Source organism: Salmo salar, chromosome 19, assembly GCF_965601325.2.
Source record: "Salmo salar chromosome 19, fSalSal1, whole genome shotgun sequence".
NCBI lineage: Eukaryota > Metazoa > Chordata > Actinopteri > Salmoniformes > Salmonidae > Salmo > Salmo salar.
This window is the reverse complement of record NC_138309.1, coordinates 66499467-66521771: the sequence shown is the minus strand read 5'-3', so window position 1 is coordinate 66521771 and position 22305 is coordinate 66499467. Positions and strand designations below refer to the sequence as shown.

Genomic DNA, 22305 nt, shown 5'->3' with positions numbered 1-22305 from the left:
GACCTGGCAGACCAGTGGCTCAACAGTGGTGACTTCACCCTCTCCACGCTGCTGCTTGGCAATAGGCTGGAGGACCCAGTGATACTTTATTGAAATTCCATACATTTTGAAGGATACAAATTCAAATCTTACAAAAATCTCCACAGACCCCTAAACTTTTTCTACATTTTGTTACAGCCTTATTCTAAAATGTATTAAATAAATATTTCCTCATCAATCTACACACGATACCCATAATGACAAAGTGAAAACAGGTTTTTAGAAATGTTTCTAATGTATAAAAAATAAATAACAGCTGCCTTATTTACATAAGTATTCATACCCTTTGCTATTAGACTTGAAATTGAGCTCCGGTGCATCCTGTTTCCATTGATCATCCTTGATGTTTCTACTACTTCATTGGAGTCCAACTGTGGTCAATTCAATTGATTGGACATGATTTGGAAAGGCACAACCCTGTCTAGAAAAGGTCCCACAGTTGCATGTCAAAGTAAAAACCAAGTCATGATGTCGAAGGAATTGTCAGTCGAGACACAGATCTGGGGAAGGGTAAAAAAAAAAAAAACATTTCTGCAGCATTGAAGGTCCCCAAGAACACAGTGGCCTCCATCATTCTTAAATGGAAGAAGTTCGGAATCACCAAGACTCTTCCTAGAGCTGTCTACCTGGCCAAACTGCTTAATTGGGGGGAAATTGCCTACTATCAAGAGCAGTGTGCGGTTTCCTTTTTCATTCAGAAGTTTGGAACCACCAAGACTCTTCCTAGAGCTCGCTGCCCTACCAAATTAAGCAATCGGGGGAGAAGGGCCTTGGTCAGGGAGGTGACCAAGAACCTGTTGGTCACTGACAGGTCTCCAGAGTTCCTCTGTGGAGATGGGAGAACCTCCCAGAAGGACAACCATCTCTGCAGCACTCCACCATCAGGCCTTTATGGTAGAGTGGCCAGATGGAAGGCACATGACAGCCTGCTTGGAGTTTGCCAAACGACACCTAAAGGACTCCAACCATGAGAAACAAGATTCTTTGGTCTGATGAAATCTTTGGACTGAATGCCAAGCGTCACGTTTGACGGAAATCTGGCACCATCCCTATGGTGAAGCATGGTGGGGGCGGCATCATGCCGTGGGGATGTTTTTTAGTCAGGATCGAGGCAAAGATGAACGGAGCAAAGTACAGAGATTCTTGATGACAACCTGCTCAAGACCTCCGACTGGTGCGAAAGTTCACTTTCCATCAGGATAACAACTCTAAGCACAGAGCCAAGACATCGCAGGAGTGGCTTCGGGACAAGTCTCTGAATGTCCTTGAGTGGCCCGGCCAGAGCCTGGACTTGAACCCGATCGAGCATCTCTGGAGAGCTGAAAATAGCTCTGCAGCGACGCTCCCCATCCAGCCTGACAGAGCTTGAGAGGATCTGCAGAGAAGAATGGAAGAAACTCCCCAAATACAGGTGTGCTAATCTTGTAGCCTCATACCCAAGAAGACTTGAGGCTGTAATCGCCCCCCCCCCGCTCACTAAACCACATCTCTTCACCCTTATCAGTGCCTGCCACGTGATTGCCTTTCCTTTACTCAATACATTCCACCTACAGATAACCATTAACTTCTGGTGTAGAAACTAGACTGGTACTTAATATTCCAATATGATACCTGATAATTAACAATATTTCAAGTTTAGAACTCATCCCTCTCATACAATACTCATCACATCTCATACTTGTCTCTATTTTTCTGCTGCTTTGAATGATGCCCAAGTCCACATTGACTGCTACCCAGTTACAATGCTAACTATTGTTTTCACTATGTACTTGGATTTCAAAGGTTTCCATTTCTAGAGAGACCCTCTAAACAAAATGCACAGAAACTTGTGCAATTGTAAATGCAAGGCTACTCGACTATAGTAATCAAAGTCATTGTGATTGAACTAACTAGCATATTTTTGGTCTAGAGTAGCTGGGAATCATTTCTGTGTTCAGGCATGTTAATTCCCTAAACCCTTTCTGTCCAATGTTCTTGCAATTTACAACCTACCTTTCTAACACGGCAATTATATTTTCTCCCCTTTACGTGAAGTAATGTATTGAACATGTTTTTTAAAGGTGATCACATAGGGTTAGCCAAACAGGCTAACATATAGAAAAGGGCATACCGAAGAAGTCTATATGGAAAAGGCTGAATAAGACCAAAAGGACTAATACTGTGTTTGTGCTTTCTCAGGTCATCATGGCCACCAACCGTATTGACATCCTGGACTCTGCCCTGCTCCGGCCTGGCCGCATCGACAGGAAAATAGAGTTCCCCCCTCCCAATGAAGAGGTCAGTACTGTTCCAGCATGTTTTTTTTAGCCCCTCAAATATTATGATAAAACAAATATGAATAATACACAACTAGTAAAAATCTGCCTTTGGGCCGGGATTCTATCTGTCAGCTATGCACCTTTTTTAAAGGGAATGTTTGAAAACCTCATTCACGGTAAACGCTGCATATGTCGTGTCAATCAGAAATGACCTTTAAATGCTGTGTGATATAAAGCAGATTCTTTACTGATCGGTAAAAAATCGATAGTTAAATATCGGGATATAATTTTTTGCGGTATCTTATGGTTTTGAAAATACTTCAATATTTTTACTCTAGTTGGCTGTACCTGCACCAAAACGGGAGTATTTTTCTTTATGGTTGTTCTCCATCTTTTTTAAAATAAGGAGGCAATTTGTTTTCAGCTATTTTATTTCCATTACCGTTCAAAACTAATTTCTTCATTGTCTTGTACTTCTTCAGCAGACATATGGTGAGCAATATGTTTGGGACATTGAATCGCAAAATCTGTATCTAATCACAATACATAACACATCTTAACCTAATTATCGGGATAATATCTTATAGTGAGATCCCTTGCATTTTCCAGCCCTATTAGAATTTCATCAGGAATACAAAGTGCTGTATTCTGGCACCATTTTTTTATAAAAAAAAAAAAAAAAATTGATTTATTTTTAAATAAAGGATTTATACCATTGAGTCTAGTCCAGCATCTTCACACTCTCCTCACGCTCTGAAATATGTGTTTGCGTTGACACTCATTTTTTCATGTGAGCAGCTTGCTGCTACAGTGTCGTAATTCTGTCCACGTCCCATTTACTTCTGCTCCTCAGGCTCGTTTGGACATCCTGAAGATCCACTCAAGGAAGATGAACCTGACGCGTGGTATTAACCTGAGGAAGATTGCAGAGCTGATGCCAGGAGCCTCCGGGGCTGAGGTTAAGGTGAGAGACTGAGACACATGGTTTGGAATGGGGCCAACCATATGAAGGCGACCACAGGGCTGAAACACTTTGGAACGAGGTTCAGCGTATGAGGCCTAGTAGGGAAGTCTTTTAGCCTCTACCCCTTAGGCCTGTGGTTCTCACTTTTTGCCCCGCTACCCCCCAAAAAGGAGTGATTCGAAGCTCGAGACCCCTCGCGCAATCCCTGCGCCAATGAAGCCTGTCATTACATGCATAAACGGTGCCGTGTTTACAGAAATAAACTGCATTTTACACCTGCATTTTGAGCTCAAGGCCATTCATGTTACTGTGCATGAATGGCTTTGAAAGTATTCAGACCCTTTGACTTTTTCCACATTTTGTTACGTTCCAGCCTTATTCTAAAATGGATTAAAGTAAATTTTCCTCATCAATCTACACACAATACCTCATAAAAACAAAGCGATGTTTGCACATTTATTAAAAATAGATACCTTATTTACATAAGTATTCAGACCTTTTGCTATAATATTCTAAATTGAGCTCAGGTGCATCCTGTTTCCATTGATCATCCTTGATGTTTCTACAACTTGATTGGAGTCCACTTGATTTGGGAAGGCACACACCTGTCTATGTAAGGTCCCACAGTTGACAGTGCAGGCCAGAGCATGAACCAAGCCATGAGGTCGAAGGAATTGACCGCAGAGCTCCGAGACTGGATTGTGTTGAGGAAGAGATCTGGGGGAGAGTACCAAAACATTTCTGCAGCATTAAAGGTCCCCAAGAACACAATGGCCTTCATCATTCTTAAATGGAAGAAGTTTGGAGCCAAAATTCAAAAGGCACTCGCACATCTGAGCAAACCTTTTGCAGGTGCATGGCAACAGTTGAACAAGATGAATGAAAAAGGAAACTGCTCTTGATAGTATCACTGATCTTTAATAAGCTTACGTATCGGCCTGACGAAGGCTGTGAGGCCGATACGTAAGCTTATTAAAGATCAGTGATACTATCAAGAGCAGTGTGTGGTTTCCTTTTTCATTCAGAAGTTTGGAACCACCAAGACTCTTCCTAGAGCTCGCTGCCCGACCAAATTAAGCAATCGGGGGAGAAGGGCCTTGGTCAGGGAGGTGACCAAGAACCGATGGTCACTGACCGAGCTCCAGAGTTCCTCTGTCGAGATGGGATTACCTTCCAGAAGGACAACCATCTCTGCAGCACTCCACCAATCAGGCCTTCATGGTAATGGACAGACGGAAGCCACTCTTCAGTAAAAGGCACATGACAGCCCGCTTGGAGTTTGCCAAAAGGCACCTAAATGACTCTGACCATGAGAAACAAGATTCCCTGGTCTGATTAAACCAAGATTGAACTCTTTGGCCTGAATGCCAAGCTTTGTCTGGAGCAAAGATGCCACCATCTCTACGGTGAAGCATGCTGGTGGCAGCACCATGCTGTGGGGATGTTTTTCAGCGGCAGAGACTGGGAGACTAGTCAGGATCGAGGGGAAGATGAATGGAGCAAAGTACAGAGATCCTTGATGAAAACCTGTTCCAGAGCCCTCAGGACCTTAGACTGGGGTGAAGGTTCACCTTCCATCAGGACAACGACCCTAAGCACACAGCCAAGACAGCACAGGAGTGGCTTCGGGACAAGTTTCTGAATGTCCTTGAGTGGCCCAGCCAGAGTCTGAACTTGAACCTGACCGTACATTTCTGGAGAGACCTGAAAATAGCTCTGTACGACGCTCCCCATCCAACCTGACGGAGCTTGAGAGGATCTGCAGAGAAGAATGGGAGAAACTCCCTAAATACAGGTGTGCCAAGCTTGTAGCGTCATACCCAAAAAGACTCTAGGCTGTAGCCGCTGCCAAGGGTGCTTCAACAAAGTACTGAATTAAAAGGTCTGAATTCTTATGTAAATGCGATATTTCATTTTTGTTGTTTTTCCTCAAATTTCTAATACGGGGTATTGTGTGTAGATTGATGACTAAATTGCCTAAAACTGCCTAAAACTAACGTAAACATTTAAAAAAAGTCAGTGTCTGAATACTTTCCGAATGCATTGTATAATCACAAGTGCTTTATTTTCTTCAAAATGTTAACCTCTCTGGGGTATGTGGGACGGTAGCGTCCCACCTCGCCAATAGCCAGTGAAATAGCAGGGCGCTAAATTCAAAACAACAATCTCTCATAATTCAAATGTTTCACACATACAAGTATTTTACACCATTTTAAAGATGATCTTCTCGTTAATCCAACCACATTGTCCGATTTCAAAAAGGCTTTACGGCGAAAGCATAGCATTAGATTATGTTAGGACAGCACCTAGACAAGAAAAACCACACAGCCATTTTCCAAGCAAGGAGAGGTGTCACAAAAACCAGAAATATAGCTAAAATTAATCACTAACCTTTGATCATCAGATGGCACTCATAGGACTTCATGTTACGCAATACATGTATGTTTTGCTCGATAAAGTTAATATTTATATCCAAAAACCCCATTTTACATTGGCGTGTAATGTTCAGAAATGTTTTGCCTCCCAAAACTTCCGGTGAATGAGCACATCAATTTACAGAAATACTCATCATAAACTTTGATAAAAGATACAAGTGTTATGCACAGAATTATAGAAACTTCTCCATAATGCAACCGCTGTGTCAGATTTCAAAAAAGCTTTATGGCGAAAGCAAACTTTGCAATAATCTGAGTACAGTGCTCAGACATCAAAACAAGCCATACAGATACCTGCCATTTTGGAGTCAACAGAAGTCACAAATAACATAAATATTCACTTACCTTTGATCTTCATCGGAATGCACTCCCAAGAATCCCAGTTCCACAATGTTTTGTTTCGATAAAGTCCATATTTATGTCGAAATTCCTCCTTTTTGTTCGCTCGTTCAGTCGAGTAATCCTGTGCTCGCACTGTGCTCGCGCAGTAAGTTCAGACAAAGTCAAAGTTATATTACAGTTCGTAGAAACATGTCAAATGATGTATAGAATCAATCTTTAGGATGTTTTTATCATAAATCTTCCATAATATTCCAACCGGACGATTCCTTTGTCATCAGAAATGAAAAGGAACACCTAACTCTCACGGGAGCATACGCGATTGAGCTCATGTCATTTTCTCAGTCATCTGACTCCATATGCTCTTATTCTCTCCCCATTCACAGTAGAAGCATGAAATAACGTTCTAAAGACTGACATCTAGTGGAAGCCTTAGGAAGTGCAAAATGACCCCACAGACACTGTGTATTAGATAGGCAATCACTTGAAAAACTACAAACCTCAGATTTCCACACTTCCTGGTTGGATTTTTTTTCTGTTTTTTGCCTGCCAAATGAGTTCTGTTAAACTCGCAGACATTATTCAAACAGTTTTAGAAACTTCAGAGGGTTTTCTATCCAAATCTACTAATGATATGCATATCTTAGCTTCTGGGCCTGAGTAGCAGGCAGTTTACTACAGGCACGCTTTTCATCCGGACATCAAAATACTGCCCCCTACCCAAGAGAGGTTAAACTAACAATGGGTAGGCCAATGCTTTTTGCAATTATCTTTAATAAAGGTTAGGCCTATGGCATACCCTCTCATACACCACCATTTGAGTCTTGATTTTAGCTTAATAGACGCCCACTGACACGGAGGTAGGCTATTTAAAGAGTTCATGGAGGGTGGAGGAAGTGACCGACAAATCTATGGATATAAGTCTATAGTCTAATTGTCTGTCAAACAGGTAGGCCTACCTCTTTTTTTTTTTTTTTTTCTTAAATAGAAGAAATCGGCTCCAACACATCTCTCTTGTTGTTAGTGAAGTCTAATTAAAATGAAGACTGTTGAAATGAATTATGCCAACTCGAATTTGCCCACTTGCATCACCATGAGCTGTCTATTTCTGGTTGATTGTGCCACAGCTGCTGCTTCAAGTTTCAGCACCACAATCTAAGTTACTCATCTGGCTTATTGTGAGGTCATTTTTAAATGACTACCCGATCTCTTGCTCTCTCTGTACCCCACACATACCGTAAGATCTATTAATTGAGCAGATTAAACCACAAAGACCATGGGTTTTCCTATGGTTTGCAAACAAGGGCACCTATTGATAGATGGATAGAAAAAAGGCATTGAATATCCCTTTGAGCCTGGTGATGTTATTAATTACGCTTTGGATGGTGTATCAATACACCCAGTCACTACAAAGATAGACGCACCTTACCTAAATCGGTTGCCAGAGAAGGAAATAGCTCATGGATTTCACCATCAGGCCAATGGGTATTTTTAAAATGGTTAGAGTTTAATGGCTGTGTTGGGAGGTTACTGAGGATGCATCAACATTGTAATTACTCCACAATATTAACAAATGGCAGAGTGACAATATGTAAACTTCTACAGAATAATTAATATTCCAGAACATGCATCGTGTTTGCAATAAGGCACTAAAGTAATGTGGCAAAGAAAGACTTTCTCTCCCGAATACAAAGTTTGGTTCTGGGCAAATCGAACACAACACAGAGTACCATTCATATATTCAAGATTGGTGGTGGCTGCATCATGTTAGGGGTATAGTTATCATCGGCAAGGACTAGAGTTTATTTAGGATAACAATAAATGGAATAGAGCTAAGCACAGGCAATATCCAAGAGGAAAACCTGTCCACTCTCCACCAGACACTAGGAGACAAATTCACCTTTCAGCAGGACAATAACCTAAAAGGCCAAATATACATTGGAGTTGCTTACCAAGACAACATTGAATGTTCCTGAGTAGCCTAGTTCGTTTTGACTCGTCGGCTGGAAATCTATTGCAAGCAGTGGTGATTTTATCATGTAAATCTTGGTGGGGCAAAAGAAAAGTAATGCCAGCCAGCAAAGCCACTACACACAACACTAAACAATACATTAGTTGCACTATAAGAGTGACAAACGGTGCCCACAAACTGTTAGGGCCTACATAAAGTTGTCCCATGGCTGACTTGCGTAAACAAATGTGGTTTCTAATGACAATTAAGATGTACAAACTAAGGCATATGGGGACAACAAGCGGATAAGAGGCAATCCGTAATTTCGATTAACACAATGAGCGAGCTAGGACGGATGTAACGTTAGTCAATATAACTTTATTTAACACCTTTTGAAATGTACAGCGACCAAATTGTACCTAGAATTTCTCCATTATATCTCTTCATATGACAAGAATTAAAAAGGATTTGCCAGTAGATTGTAAACTTGATTCATGACTGCTAGCTAAGATTGTGAAAGTATGATGTTGACATGATCAGTCCATTCAAAGCTACTGTACGTATAACGTGATTTGACGTCATTGTCTGTGGCCAATGACCTTGAGCCTTCTTGGATGGGCACTTCTATGGCAGCAGCCGAAGGGCTAAAATGTTTCTCTTACACTTGGCAGTGACCCGAAGTCCCCATGAGTGAAAGAACACTGAGCCAATCACCCCGCAACGCTCTGTATTTTCTGCTGGCTTTCCCCACCACCACAGAAAGCACTGAGCCAGTCTGAAACACCTGCATTTTGGAGCTCCCTTACATACATGGTCTCTTTTTTGCTTTATTGGGTATGCGGCTTTATTAACTCAACGATATATATTATTTTTTACATTGTTTACAAACTGATATGTGGCAAGCCTTTTTTTTGCTCTGACCAGAATGACGGGTCGCCACTGATTTCAAGACTTTTAAATGGCTGTCTACCAAAGATCAACAATCAACTTGACGGAGTTTACCAGATTAAAAATAATATGTATATATATATATAATGTATATGGACAAATATTGTATAATCCAGGTGTGCAAAGCTCTGACTTGCCTAGAAAGACTCAGCTATAATTGCTGCTAAAGGTGATTCTAACATGTATTGACTCAGGGGGTTGAATACTTATAATCAAGATGCACTGAGTGTACAAAGCATTAGGAACACCTTCCTAATAGTGAGTTGCACCCCCTTGTGCTCTCAAAGCCTCGATTCGTCAGGGCATGGCCTCTACAAGGTGTCGAAAGCATGTTGACTCCAATGCTTCCCACAGTTGTCAAGCTGGATGGCTGTCCTTTGAGTGGTGTAAAGTTCTTGATACACACCGGAAACTGTTTAGCGTGAAAAACCCAGCAGTGTTGCAGTTCTTGATGCACTCAAACCGGTGCGCCTGGCACTTACTACTTACTATACCTCGTTCAAAGGCACTTACATCTTTTGTTTTGACGTTCACCCTCTTAATGGCACACATACTGTACCAGTCAAAAGTTTGGACACCTACTCATGTAGAATAATAGTGTAGACATCAACTTGGAAATAACACACATGGAATCATGTAGTAACCAAAAAAGTGGAAATCAAATCAAAATCATTTTTAGATTCAAAGTAGCCACCCTTTGCCTTGAGTTTTTTTGCACGCTCTTGGCATTCTCTCAACCAACTTCATAAGGAATGCTTTTCCAACAGTCTCAAAGGAGTTCACACATATGCTGAGCACTTGTTGGCTGCTTTTCCTTCACTCTGCGGTGTAACTCATCCCAAACCTTCTCAATTGGGTTATCACTCTCCTTGGTGAAAGAGCCCTTACACAGCCTGGAGGTGTGTTTTGGGTCATTGACCCAAAGCGCAAATCCGATGGGATGGCGTATTGCTGTGGAAGTCATGCTAATTAAGTGTGCCTTGAATTATAATTAAATCAGTGTCACCAGCAAAGAACCATCACACCACCTCCATGCTTAATGGTGGGAACTACACATGCGTTCACCTACTCTGCGTCTCATAAAGACAGAGGTTGGAACCAAAAATCTCAGATTTGGACTCCAGACCAAAGGACCGATTTCAACCGGTCTAATGTCCATTGCTCATGTTTCTTGGCCCAAGCCAGTGTCCTTTAGTAGTGGTTTCTTTGCAGCAATTTGACCGTGAAGGCCTGATTTCATGCAGTTTCCTCTGAACAGTTGATGTTGAGATGTGTCTGTTACTTGAACTCTGAAGCATTTATTTGGGCTGCAATCTGAGGTGCAGTTAATTCCAATGAATTTATCCTCTGCAGCAGAGGTAACTCTGGGTCTTCCTTTCCTGTGGCGGTCCTCATGAGAGCCAGTTTCATCATAGCGCTTGATGGTTTTTGCGACTGCACTTGAAGATTGACTGACCTTCATGTCCTAAAGTAATGATGGACTGTCGTTTCCTTTTGCTTATTTGAGCTGTTCTTGCCGTAATATGGACTTAGCCCTATTTGGTAAAAGACCGTCTTCTGTATACCACCCCTACCATGTCACAACATAACTGATTGGCTCAAACGCATTAAAAAGGAAAAATTCCACAAAGTAACTTTTTAACAAGGCACACCTGTTTCTTTTTTTACCCCTTTTTTTTTTCGCCCCAATTTTGTGGTATCCAATTGGTAGCAGTTAGTCTTGTCTCATCGCTGCAACTCCCGTACGGACTCGGGAGAGGCGAAGGTCGAGAGCAATGCGTCCTCAAACACAACCCAACCTAGCCGCACTGCTTCTTGACGCAACGCACATCAACCCGGAAGCCAGCCGCACCTATGTGTCAGAGGAAACACCGTACACCTGGCGACCTGTTCAGCGTGCACTGCGCCCGGCCCGCCACAGGAGTCGCTAGTGCGCGATGAGACAAGGATATCCCTGCCGGCCAAACCCTCCCTAACCCGGACGATGCTGGGCCAATTGTGCGTAGCTCCATGAACCTCCCGGTCGCGGCCGGCTGCGACAGAGCCTGGGCTCGAACCCAGCATCTCTGGTGGCACAGCTAGCACTGCGATGCTGTGCCTTAGACCACTGCACCACCCGGGAGGCAAGGCACACCTGTTAACTGAAATGAATTCCAGGTGACTACCTCATGAAGTTGGTTGAGAGAATGCCAGGTGCGCAAAGCTGTCATAAAGGGTGGCTACTTTGAAGAATCGCAAATATAAAATATATTTTGTTTAACACTTTAGTGGTTACTACATGATTCCATGTGTTATTTCATAGTTTTGATGTATTCACTATTCTACAATGTAGAAATTAGTAAAACAAAAACCCTAGAATGAGGTGTGTCCAAACGTATGACTGGTACTGTACACAAACCATGTCTCAATTGTATCAAGTCTTAAAAATCATTCTTAAACCTGTCTCCGCCCCTTCACCTACACTGATTGAAGTGACATCAAAGGATCATAGCTTTCACCTGGTCAGTCTTTCATGGAAAGTGCAAGTCATTTAGCAGACGCTCTTATCCAGAGCGACTTACAAATTGGTGCATTCACCTTATAATATCCAGTGGAACAACCACTTTACAATAGTGCATCTAAATCTTTTAAGGGGGGGGTTAGAAGGATTACTTTATCCTATCCCAGGTATTCCTTGAAGAGGTGGGGTTTCAGGTGTCTCCGGAAGGTGGTGATTGACTCCGCTGTCCTGGCGTCGTGAGGGAGCTTGTTCCACCATTGGGGTGCCAGAGCAGCGAACAGTTTTGACTGGGCTGAGCGGGAACTGTGCTTCCTCAGAGGTAGGGAGGCGAGCAGGCCAGAGGTGGATGAACGGAGTGCCCTTGTTTGGGTGTAGGGCCTGATCAGAGCCTGAAGGTACGGAGGTGCCGTTCCCCTCACAGCTCCGTAGGCAAGCACCATGGTCTTGTAGCGGATGCGAGCTTCGACTGGAAGCCAGTGGAGAGAGCGGAGGAGCGGGGTGACGTGAGAGAACTTGGGAAGGTAGAACACCAGACGGGCTGCGGCGTTCTGGATGAGTTGTAGGGGTTTAATGGCACAGGCAGGGAGCCCAGCCAGCAGCGAGTTGCAATAATCCAGACGGGAGATGACAAGTGCCTGGATTAGGACCTGCGCCGCTTCCTGTGTGAGGCAGGGTCGTACTCTGCGAATGTTGTAGAGCATGAACCTACAGGATCGGGTCACCGCCTTGATGTTGGTGGAGAACGACAGGGTGTTGTCCAGGGTCACGCCAAGGCTCTTAGCACTCTGGGAGGAGGACACAAGGGAGTTGTCAACCGTGATGGCGAGATCATGGAACGGGCAGTCCTTCCCCGGGAGGAAGAGCAGCTCCGTCTTGCCGAGGTTCAGCTTGAGGTGGTGATCCGTCATCCACACTGATATGTCTGCCAGACATGCAGAGATGCGATTCGCCACCTGGTTGTCAGAAGGGGGAAAGGAGAAGATTAATTGTGTGTCATCTGCATAGCAATGATATGAGAGACCATGTGAGGATATGACAGAGCCAAGTGACTTGGTGTATAGCGAGAATAGGAGTGGGCCAAGAACAGAGCCCTGGGGGACACCAGTGGTGAGAGCACGTGGTGCGGAGACAGATTCTCGCCACGCCACCTGGTAGGAGCGACCTGTCAGGTAGGACGCAATCCAAGCGTGGGCGGCGCCCGAGATGCCCAGCTCGGAGAGGGTGGAGAGGAGGATCTGATGGTTCACGGTATCAAAGGCAGCAGATAGGTCTAGAAGGATGAGAGCAGAGGAGAGAGAGTTAGCTTTAGCAGTGCGGAGAGCCTCCGTGACACAGAGAAGAGCAGTCTCAGTTGAATGCCCAGTCTTGAAACCTGACTGATTAGGATCAAGAAGGTCATTCTGAGAGAGATAGCAAGAGAGCTGGCCAAGGACGGCGCGTTCAAGAGTTTTGGAGAGAAAGGAAAGAAGGGATACTGGTCTGTAGTTGTTGACATTGGAGGGATCGAGTGTAGGTTTTTTCAGAAGGGGTGCAACTCTCGCTCTCTTGAAGACGGAAGGGACGTAGCCAGCGGTCAAGGATGAGTTGATGAGCGAGGTGAGGTAGGGGAGAAGGTCTCCGGAAATGGTCTGGAGAAGAGAGGAGGGGATAGGGTCAAGTGGGCAGGTTGTTGGGCGGCCGGCCGTCACAAGACGCGAGATTTCATCTGGAGAGAGAGGGGAGAAAGAGGTCAAAGCACAGGGTAGGGCAGTGTGAGCAGGACCAGCAGTGTCGTTTGACTTAGCAAACGAGGATCGGATGTCGTCAACCTTCTTTTCAAAATGGTTGACGAAGTCATCCGCAGAGAGGGAGGAGGGAGGGGGAGGAGGATTCAGGAGGGAGGAGAAGGTAGCAAAGATCTTCCTAGGGTTAGAGGCAGATGCTTGGAGTTTAGAGTGGTAGAAAGTGGCTTAACAGCAGAGACAGAAGAGGAAAATGTAGAGAGGAGGGAGTGAAAGGATGCCAGGTCCGCAGGGAGGCGAGTTTTCCTCCATTTCCGCTCGGCTGCCCGGAGCCCTGTTCTGTGAGCTCGCAGTGAGTCGTCGAGCCACGGAGCAGGAGGGGAGCACCGAGCCGGCCTGGAGGATAGGGGACAGAGGAAATCAAAGGATGCAGAGAGGGAGGAGAGGAGGGTTGAGGAGGCAGAATCAGGAGATGGGTTGGAGAAGGTTTGAGCAGAGGGAAGAGATGATAGGATGGAAGAGGAGAGAGAGAGCGAAGGTTGGGACGGCGCAATACCATCCGAGTAGGGGCAGAGTGAGAAGTGTTGGATGAGAGCGAGAGGGAAAAGGATACAAGGTAGTGGTCGGAGACTTGGAGGGGAGTTGCAATAAGATTAGTGGAAGAACAGCATCTAGTAAAGATGAGGTCAAGCGTATTGCCTGCCTTGTGAGTAGGGGGGGAAGGTGAGAGGGTGAGGTCGAAAGAGGAGAGGAGTGGAAAGAAGGAGGCAGAGAGGAATGAGTCGAAGGTAGACGTGGGGAGGTTAAAGTCACCCAGAACTGTGAGAGGTGAGCCATCCTCAGGAAAGGAACTTATCAAGGCGTCAAGCTCATTGATGAACTCTCCAAGGGAACCTGGAGGGCGATAAATGATAAGGATGTTAAGCTTGAAAGGGCTGGTAACTGTGACAGCATGGAATTCAAATGAGGAGATAGACAGAAGGGTCAGGGGAGAAAGAGAGAATGTCCACTTGGGAGAGATGAGGATTCCAGTGCCACCACCCCGCTGGCTCGATGCTCTAGGCGTATGCGAGAACACGTAGTCAGACGAGGAGAGAGCAGTAGGAGTAGCAGTGTTATCTGTGGTAATCCATGTTTCCGTCAGCGCCAGGAAGTCTAGGGACTGGAGGGTAGCATAGGCTGAGATGAACTCAGCCTTGTTGGCCGCAGACCGGCAGTTCCAGAGGCTGCCGGAGACCTGGAACTCCACGTGGGTCGTGCGCGCTGGGACCACCAGGTTAGAGTGGCAGCGGCCACGCGGTGTGGAGTGTTTTATTTTATTGGTATCTATTTTGTGTAGATCGTTGACAATTTTAAATCCATCTTAATCTGACTTTGTCACACAAAGTGGAAAAAGTCGAGGGGTGTGAATACTGTATATGGACAATACGAACATACTGTTTTTGCCAGGCAAAACCGGAGAAGATGAAATGAGTGCTTGCTGGTCAACAGTCAAGACGCTCAACTTTTTTAGTTTTTGAAGCACAGCTTCAATAAATTTGAGACTAGTATTTGGTGCAACACCATAGGCCTATGTTAGTAACCAGATCGATTTGGCAAAGGTATATCAAATACAAATGGTGTTGCCTATTATGTGTGTGAATATAGTCAGTTTCACACTCACGACCCCCCTCAAAACCTTCTTGGTCGGTTTGGTGGGGGTCTGTTTGTTTCACCATTTTACATTTTGTGTAGTTCAATGTAGTGGACACATGCCACAGGGTTTTACATTTACGAGGTATGACTGTAGAATATTATTATAGAATACCCACTGACTTGATACTCCCCAAGTTATAGAATGGGGCCCACCACATTAGGGCTTGCATATGCACAAGGGCAGAACATGTCAAATTAGCCATCCTGAAACCTCCCTTAGCCTAGGAATTCGTGACCCTGTTTCTGGATTGCCTTAGTGTTCGACCGCTGTGGGTCTTAATGACTTTGTCACTGTGGGTCATTGTGTTATTTCACCATGGTAAAACCTGTATGTGTGTTTCTGTTCCCTCTTACGTCTCAGGGTGTGTGCACAGAGTCCGGGATGTACGCCCTCAGGGAGAGGAGAGTGCACGTCAACCAGGAGGACTTTGAGATGGCTGTTGCCAAGGTTAGTCATCTGTCCTGTTTATCTCGCTCTCTCTCTCGCGCTCGCTCGCTCTCGCAGACCGTTTGTCTCGGTTTTACCTTATTCCTCTTATCCCCACATTCCTAATATATCGTTACTAACTAGTGTTGATCAGAGATTAGGTGTACATTCTTATATCTATACTGTTCTCAGATCTGTTGTCTTTCCAACTACTGTGGTCATTGTCATGCCAAAACTGACATGACAACAACTATATAGGAGTTTACTATACACAGCTCAAACAGATTTGGGTCAGACAAACTTACATCGATCTTGTCATTAAAATGGACAGACAAATCCTTTTCCCCTTGATTTGTTTCATTTTGCTTTGCTTATCACTGATAATAAAATAAAATGTTATTTGTCACATGCTTACTTATGGGCCCTTCCTAACAATGCAAAGAGAAAGAAAATAGAGAAATAATAGTAAAGTAAAACGTGTAATATAAGTAACAGATACACAATGAGTAACGATTACTTGGCTATGTACAAGGGTTAATAGTACCGAGTCGATGTGCAGGGGTAAGAGGTAATTGAGGTAGGCACATAATATATACAAAAATATGTGGACTCCTCTTCAAAACAGTGGATTCTGTCATTTCAGCCACACCCATTGCTGACAGGTGTACAAAATTGAGCACAGTCATGCAATCTCCATAGACAAACTGTCAGTGGAATGGCCTTACTGAAACGCTCAGTGACTTTCAACGTAGCACTGTCATAAGATGCAACCTTTCCAACAAGTCAGTTTGTCAAATTTCTGCCCTGCTAGAGCTTCCCCGGTCAACTGTAAGTGTTATTGTGAAATGGAAACGTCTAGGAGCAACAATGGCTCAGCCGCGAAGTGGTGGGCCACACAAGCTTACGGAACGGGACCGCCGAGTGCTGAAGCACGTAAAAATCGTCTGTCCTTGACTGCGCTACTGACGAAAACGGCCAAACGGCCTCGACGGAAGGTCAGCACAGAACTGTTCGTCGGGAGTTTCATGTAATTGGTTTCCATGGCCGAGCAGCCGCACAAAAGCCTAAGATCACCATGTGCAATGCCAAGTGTTAGCTGGAGTGATGTAAAGCTCACCGCCATTGTGCTCTGGAGCAGTGGAAACTCGTTCTCTGGAGTGATGAATCATGCTTAACCATCTGGCAGTCCGACGGACGAATATGGGTTTGGCGGATGTCAGAAGAACGCTACCTGCCCCAATGCATAGTGCCAACTAACATTTGGTGGAGGAAGAAGGATGTTCTGGGACTGTTTCATGGTTCAGGCTAAAGCCCTTAGTTCCAGTGAAGGGAGATCTTAACGCAGCATACAATAACATTCTAGAGGATTCTGCACTTCCAACTTTGTGGCAGCAGTTTGGGCAAGGCCCTTTCCTGTTCCACCATCACAATACCCCCGTGCCCAAAGCGAGGTCCATACAGAAAAGGTTTGTCGATCGGTGTGGAAGAACTTGACTGGCCTGCACAGAGCCCTGACCTCAACTCCATCGAGCACCTTTGGGATAAATTGGAACGACAACTGCGAGCCAAGCCTAATTGCCCAACATCTGATCCCGACCTCACTAATGCACTTGTGGCTGAATCGAAGCAAGTCCCCGCATCAATTTTCCAACTACTAGTGGAAAGCCTTCCCAGAAGAGTGAAGGCTGCTTTTGCAGCAAAGGGGGACCCACCCCCTATTAATGCCCATTATTTCAGAATGAGATGTTCGGTGAGCAGGTGTCCACATCATTTTGGTTATGTAGTGTATGTACCGTGCATTCGGGAAAAGTATTCAGAACCCTTGACTTTTTCCTCATTTTGTTACGTTACAACCTTATTCTAAAATTAAATTGTTTTTTCATCTCATCAATCTACACACACTACCCCATAATGACAAAGCAAAAAAAGTTATTAAAAATAAAAAGCTGAAATATCACATTTACATACCGTTGAAGTCGGAAGTTTACATACATACACTTAGGTTGGAGTCATTAACTCATTTTTCAACCACTCCTCAAATTTCTTGTTAAAACCAGTTTTCACTTTGTCATTATCGGCTGTTGTGTGTAGATTGAGGAAAAATATTTAATTAATTTTAGAATAAGGCTGTAACGTAACAAAATGTGGAAAAAATAAAGGTCTGGGATACATTCCGAATATATATTACCAGTCAAAAGTTTTGACACCTACTCATTCAAGGATTTCCTTTTATTATTTTTACTATTTTCATTTTGTAGAGTAATAGTGAAGACAAAAACTATGAAATATCACATATGGAATCATGTAGTAACCAAAGAAGTGTTGAACAAATTAAAATATTTTATATTTGAGATTCTTCATAGTAGCATCCCTTTGCCTTGATGATAGCTTTGCAAACTCAACCAGCTTCATGAGGTAGTCACCTGGATTTTGTTTCAGTTAACAGGTGTGCCTTGTTAAAAGTTAGTTTGGGATTTGTTTTGTTCTTAATGCGTTTGAGCCAATCAGTTTTGTTGTGACAAGTTAGGGGTGGCATATTTGATAAAAGACCAAGTCCATATTATGGCAAGAACAGCTCAAATAAGCAAAGCGAAACAACAGTCTATTACTTTAAGACATGGTCAGTCAATACGGTACATTTAAAGAACTTTGAAAGTTTCTTCAACTGCAGTCGCATAAACCATCAAGCGCTATGATGAAACTGGCTCTCATGAGGACTGCCACAGGAATGGAAGACCCAGAGTTACCTCTGCTGCAGAGGATAAGTTCATTAGAGTTACCAGCCTCAGAAATTGCAGCTGAAATAAATGCTTCAGAGTTCAAGTAACAGACACATCTGTCGTGTCTTTGGCTATGCCGGATTAAGTGATATGACATGCTAACTTATAAAATGATTTCTCTGTAATTAATATTACCTGATTAAGCTAATCATGTAAATGTAATTAACTAGAAAGTCGGGGCACCACGGAAGAACGTTTATAGAGCCGTTATCTTCCGAATAAACTCTTAAAATACTTTGTAATATTTTTACATCGATAGCAGTCAATATTAACCCTTGTCTTATTTTCAGTCTCATAATGAAAGTTGTAAATTCTTGGCCATCTTCACGAACCCTGGCTAACAAGGTGAATCAGCAATACAAAATTGGGTTTATTTATTTACTAAATACCTAAACTAATCACACAGAATTACATATACACAGAATACAAATTATGTCATACAGAAAACGTCCTGGTGGACGGAACCTGTATCATGGCTGGTTACACAAAGGAAAGGGGGTTGGGCTTGAATGAAAGAGCGGGAAGATTTAGGAACAGAGAAACAGCAGCTAGGCTATCGTAAATACATTCTTATGCATTCTAAATTACCGCCCATTTGGAAAAGGAAAATGCAATAAATATTTACTCTGAGCTGCGCTTCGGTAGATTGGTCGTAGATGCTGGCCGGGTTGGCCAAAAGATCTTCCTGTCCTCGGAAGAATGTCTCTGGTGGTAAATTGGATACGTGGTGGTATCTTCGTCCGTCTGTTAGACTGGATCCGTCGTCCGTCCTTTCCTAGCCCCCGTCTACAGCGGCCGCTGCTAACTCAACGGCTAGGAAGTATCACTTCTGTAGTGAATAAGCTCAAAGTTCATACCATTCGCCACCAAAGCTCACGCCGAGAACAACGTAGTTATCTTTTCGTCAAAGGCTTATATAGTGGAGAGGGGGGGAAGGATGTGTTTCATCGTTTATAACCCCTCTTCACAGGGGTGGGCCACTGATCAAGCAGGGCACTTTCCTTATGAAAACCCAAATCTCTCATTTGGAAGCTAAAATTACATTTAATCTCCTAACAAACAATTTCAATATCAAACATTTCAATTGCATAACAATTCCATGTTACTCTGATAACTAGAGGGTGTATACTTTCTCAGGTACAGTTTGTCGTCCTGTCATCAGTCATAATGTCTCAGATGACAACCGAACCTTACATACATACTCATTACGTTCCAAAGCATATTTCCAACTGGTTTTATTACCAAAATATGGTTCCTTTCCCCATTTGTTTGATGTTCCCAGACTCTCTATATTTAACACCGGCTATTCAAGTCCTTCAGTAGGGTCAGAGAGGGGAAGGGAGAAAGGTATTTATGGGGGGGGGGGTCATAAACCTTACCCACAGGCCAACGTCATGACACATCTCAACGTCAACTGTTCAGATGAGACTGCGTGACTCAGGGCAAAATGGTCGAAATGCTGCAAAGAAACCACTACTAAAGGATACCTATAAGAAGAGTCTTGCTTTGCCCAAGAAACACGAGCAATTGACATTAGACAAGTGGAAATCTGTCCTTTTGTTCTGATGAGTCCAAATTTGAGATTTTTGGTTCCAACTGCTTTGTCTTTCTGAGAGGCGTTGTCGTGCCCTCTTCATGACTGTGTTGGGATGTTTGGACCATGGTATATCATTAGTATGTGGAAATGAGGAAGTTGAAGCTCTTGACCTGCTCCATTACAGCCCCGTCGACGTGAATGGGGGCGTGCTCAGCTCTCCGTTTCCTGTCTACGATCAGTTCCATTTGTCTTGCTGACGTTGAGGGAGAGGTTGTTGTCCTGGCACCACATTGCCTACCCTCAACACCTGGGGGAGTCCCAACAGGTCCCAGGGTTCTTAGCTTAGTGATGAGCTTGCAGGGCATTATGGTGTTGAACGCTGAGCTGTAGTCCATGAACAGCATTCTCATGTAGTGTTCCTTTTGTCCAAGTAGGAAAGGGAAGTGTGGAGTGCAATAGGGATTGTCTTTTGGATCTGTTGGGGGCAGTATGCGAATTGGAGTGTGTCTGTGGTGTCTGGGATGATGGTGTGAGAATGTCTCATGAGGTAAATGATCACTGGCTAATGACCCCTATCCTTTGTCTTTCCAGGTGATGCAGAAGGACAGCGAGAAGAACATGTCCATTAAGAAACTCTGGAAATAGAACTTGGGGATTTTTTTTGGACCCCAATGCAGATATTTACCCGCAAAGTCACATATGTATATTTTTCTTCTTTTGTTTAGGGTTGGTTTATAATTGTTACCTAGTTCATTCTAGTTCATTCTAAAATAAATTGTCTCCCCACTGAGAAAAAAGTCCCCCATTTATTTTATTCTGCTGTAGCCTGGTTCCAGATCTGTTGTGCTGTATACCTAACAAGACCGCAAGGGGTTGGCTAAACAGCACAAACTGATCTGGGACTAGGCTACCTCTCCTGAGTCTTGAATATAAAAAGTATTGTGTATTGTTTTCGTAAGTCAAGACCAGAGGGGTATACTACAAACAGGATCAACGAGTTGGCCAGCTGACTTTGATAAACAACCAGTAACGGTACGTGGGTGAAATAACTGAGGAAGCCAAGCCAGTAAAAAAGCCATATTATAACCTATATTCTGATAATTGCGTTGTTTGCTCTATAACCCATTCGTTCATACGCCACCGTGATATTCAAAAAGACAAGTCACACAGTGGCAGAATAGATTAAACTACACATATGTTTGTTTCCTCACAAAACCGGAGAGCAACACATGTTCGTTGAAGTCCACAAAGCAAATATTGCATTCAACAATTTATGACCTTCAACATGGTCAAGCAAGTTTATGTTTTCGACAGTTTACTAAATAAACTAATTTAGAAACACGGAGTTAACGCAAATCAGCACAAAGACAACAGGAGCTCTGCCTCTGCGGTTCCAACACCATTTTAAATGTAAACATCACATCAAGCCTATATATGCTTAGTTTAATAAACTGAAAAAATTAAGATATCAAAAACAATTTTAGTTCAATCAATGTTGCTAAATATTATGTGGCTGTCCGTGGTATGTTTGTGTAAGTTAAAAAAATATATAATCTATATAATATATATGCATGTGTTTTTCTGCACCAGATCAGCTCAATGCTGATTGGCTAATTATTACTTTTTTTTTTATCAAGAGAGGCCAAATGCTTGCTGTCATCAGTCAAATGCTACAGCGGCAACATGTTATACTCTTTTTGTCCAGACAGCATCCGATACAGTGAGGGGGGAAAAGTATTTGATCCCATGCTGATTTTGTACGTTTGCCCACCGACAAAGAAATGATCAGTCTATAATTTTAAAGGTAGGTTTATTTGAACAGTGAGAGACAGAATAACAACAAAAAAATCCAGAAAAACACATGTCAAAAATGTTATCAAATGATTTGCATTTTAATGAGGGAAATAAGTATTTGACCCCTCTGCAAAACATGACTTAGTACTTGGTGGCAAAACTCTTGTTGGCAATACCCTTGTTGGCAATAAGAGGTCAGACGTTTCTTGTAGTTGGCCACCAGGTTTGCACACATCTCAGGAGGGATTTTGTCCCACTCCTCTTTGCAGATCTTCTCCAAGTCATTTAGGTTTCGAGGCTGACGTTTGGCAACTCAAACCTTCAGCTCCCTCCACAGACTTTCTATGGGATTAAGGTCTGGAGACTGGCTAGGCCACTCCAGGACCTTAATGTGCTTCTTCTTGAGCCACTCCTTTGTTGCCTTGGCTGTGTGTTTTGGGTCATTGTCATGCTGGAATACCCATCCACGACCCATTTTCAATGCCCTGGCTGAGGGAAGGAGGTTCTCACCCAAGATTTGACGTTACATGGCCCCGTCCATCGTCCCTTTGATGCGGTGAAGTTGTCCTGTCCCCTTAGCAGAAAAACACCCCTAAAGCATAATGTTTCCACCTCCATGTTTGACAGTTGGGATGGTGTTCTTGGGGTCATAGGCAGCATTCCTCCTCCAAACACGGCGAGTTGAGTTGATGCCAAAGAGCTCCATTTTGGCCTCATCTGACCACATTTTACACTTTCACCCAGTTGTCCTCTGAATCATTCAGATATTCATTGGCAAACTTCAGACGGGCATGTGTATGTGCTTTCTTGAGCAGGGGAACCTTGCGGGCGCTGCAGGATTTCAGTCCTTCACGGCGTAGTGTGTTACCAATTGTTTTCTTGGTGACTATGGTCCCAGCTGCCTTGATCATTGACAA

General features: G+C 43.6%; 1 protein-coding gene across 1 annotated transcript in view; it reads left to right on the top strand.

The window, feature by feature from the left end:
• Positions 1 to 20391, top strand: part of psmc5 (proteasome 26S subunit, ATPase 5) — a 28860-nt gene extending 8469 nt beyond the window's left edge. The window contains exons 9-12 of the mRNA XM_014158646.3: positions 2218 to 2316; positions 3151 to 3261; positions 15212 to 15298; positions 20186 to 20391. Of these exons, the coding sequence (XP_014014121.1) occupies positions 2218 to 2316; positions 3151 to 3261; positions 15212 to 15298; positions 20186 to 20239 (351 nt within the window). The 3' untranslated portion in view covers positions 20240 to 20391. The remainder of the gene's footprint in view (positions 1 to 2217; positions 2317 to 3150; positions 3262 to 15211; positions 15299 to 20185) is intronic.
• Positions 20392 to 22305: the final 1914 nt, after the last annotated feature.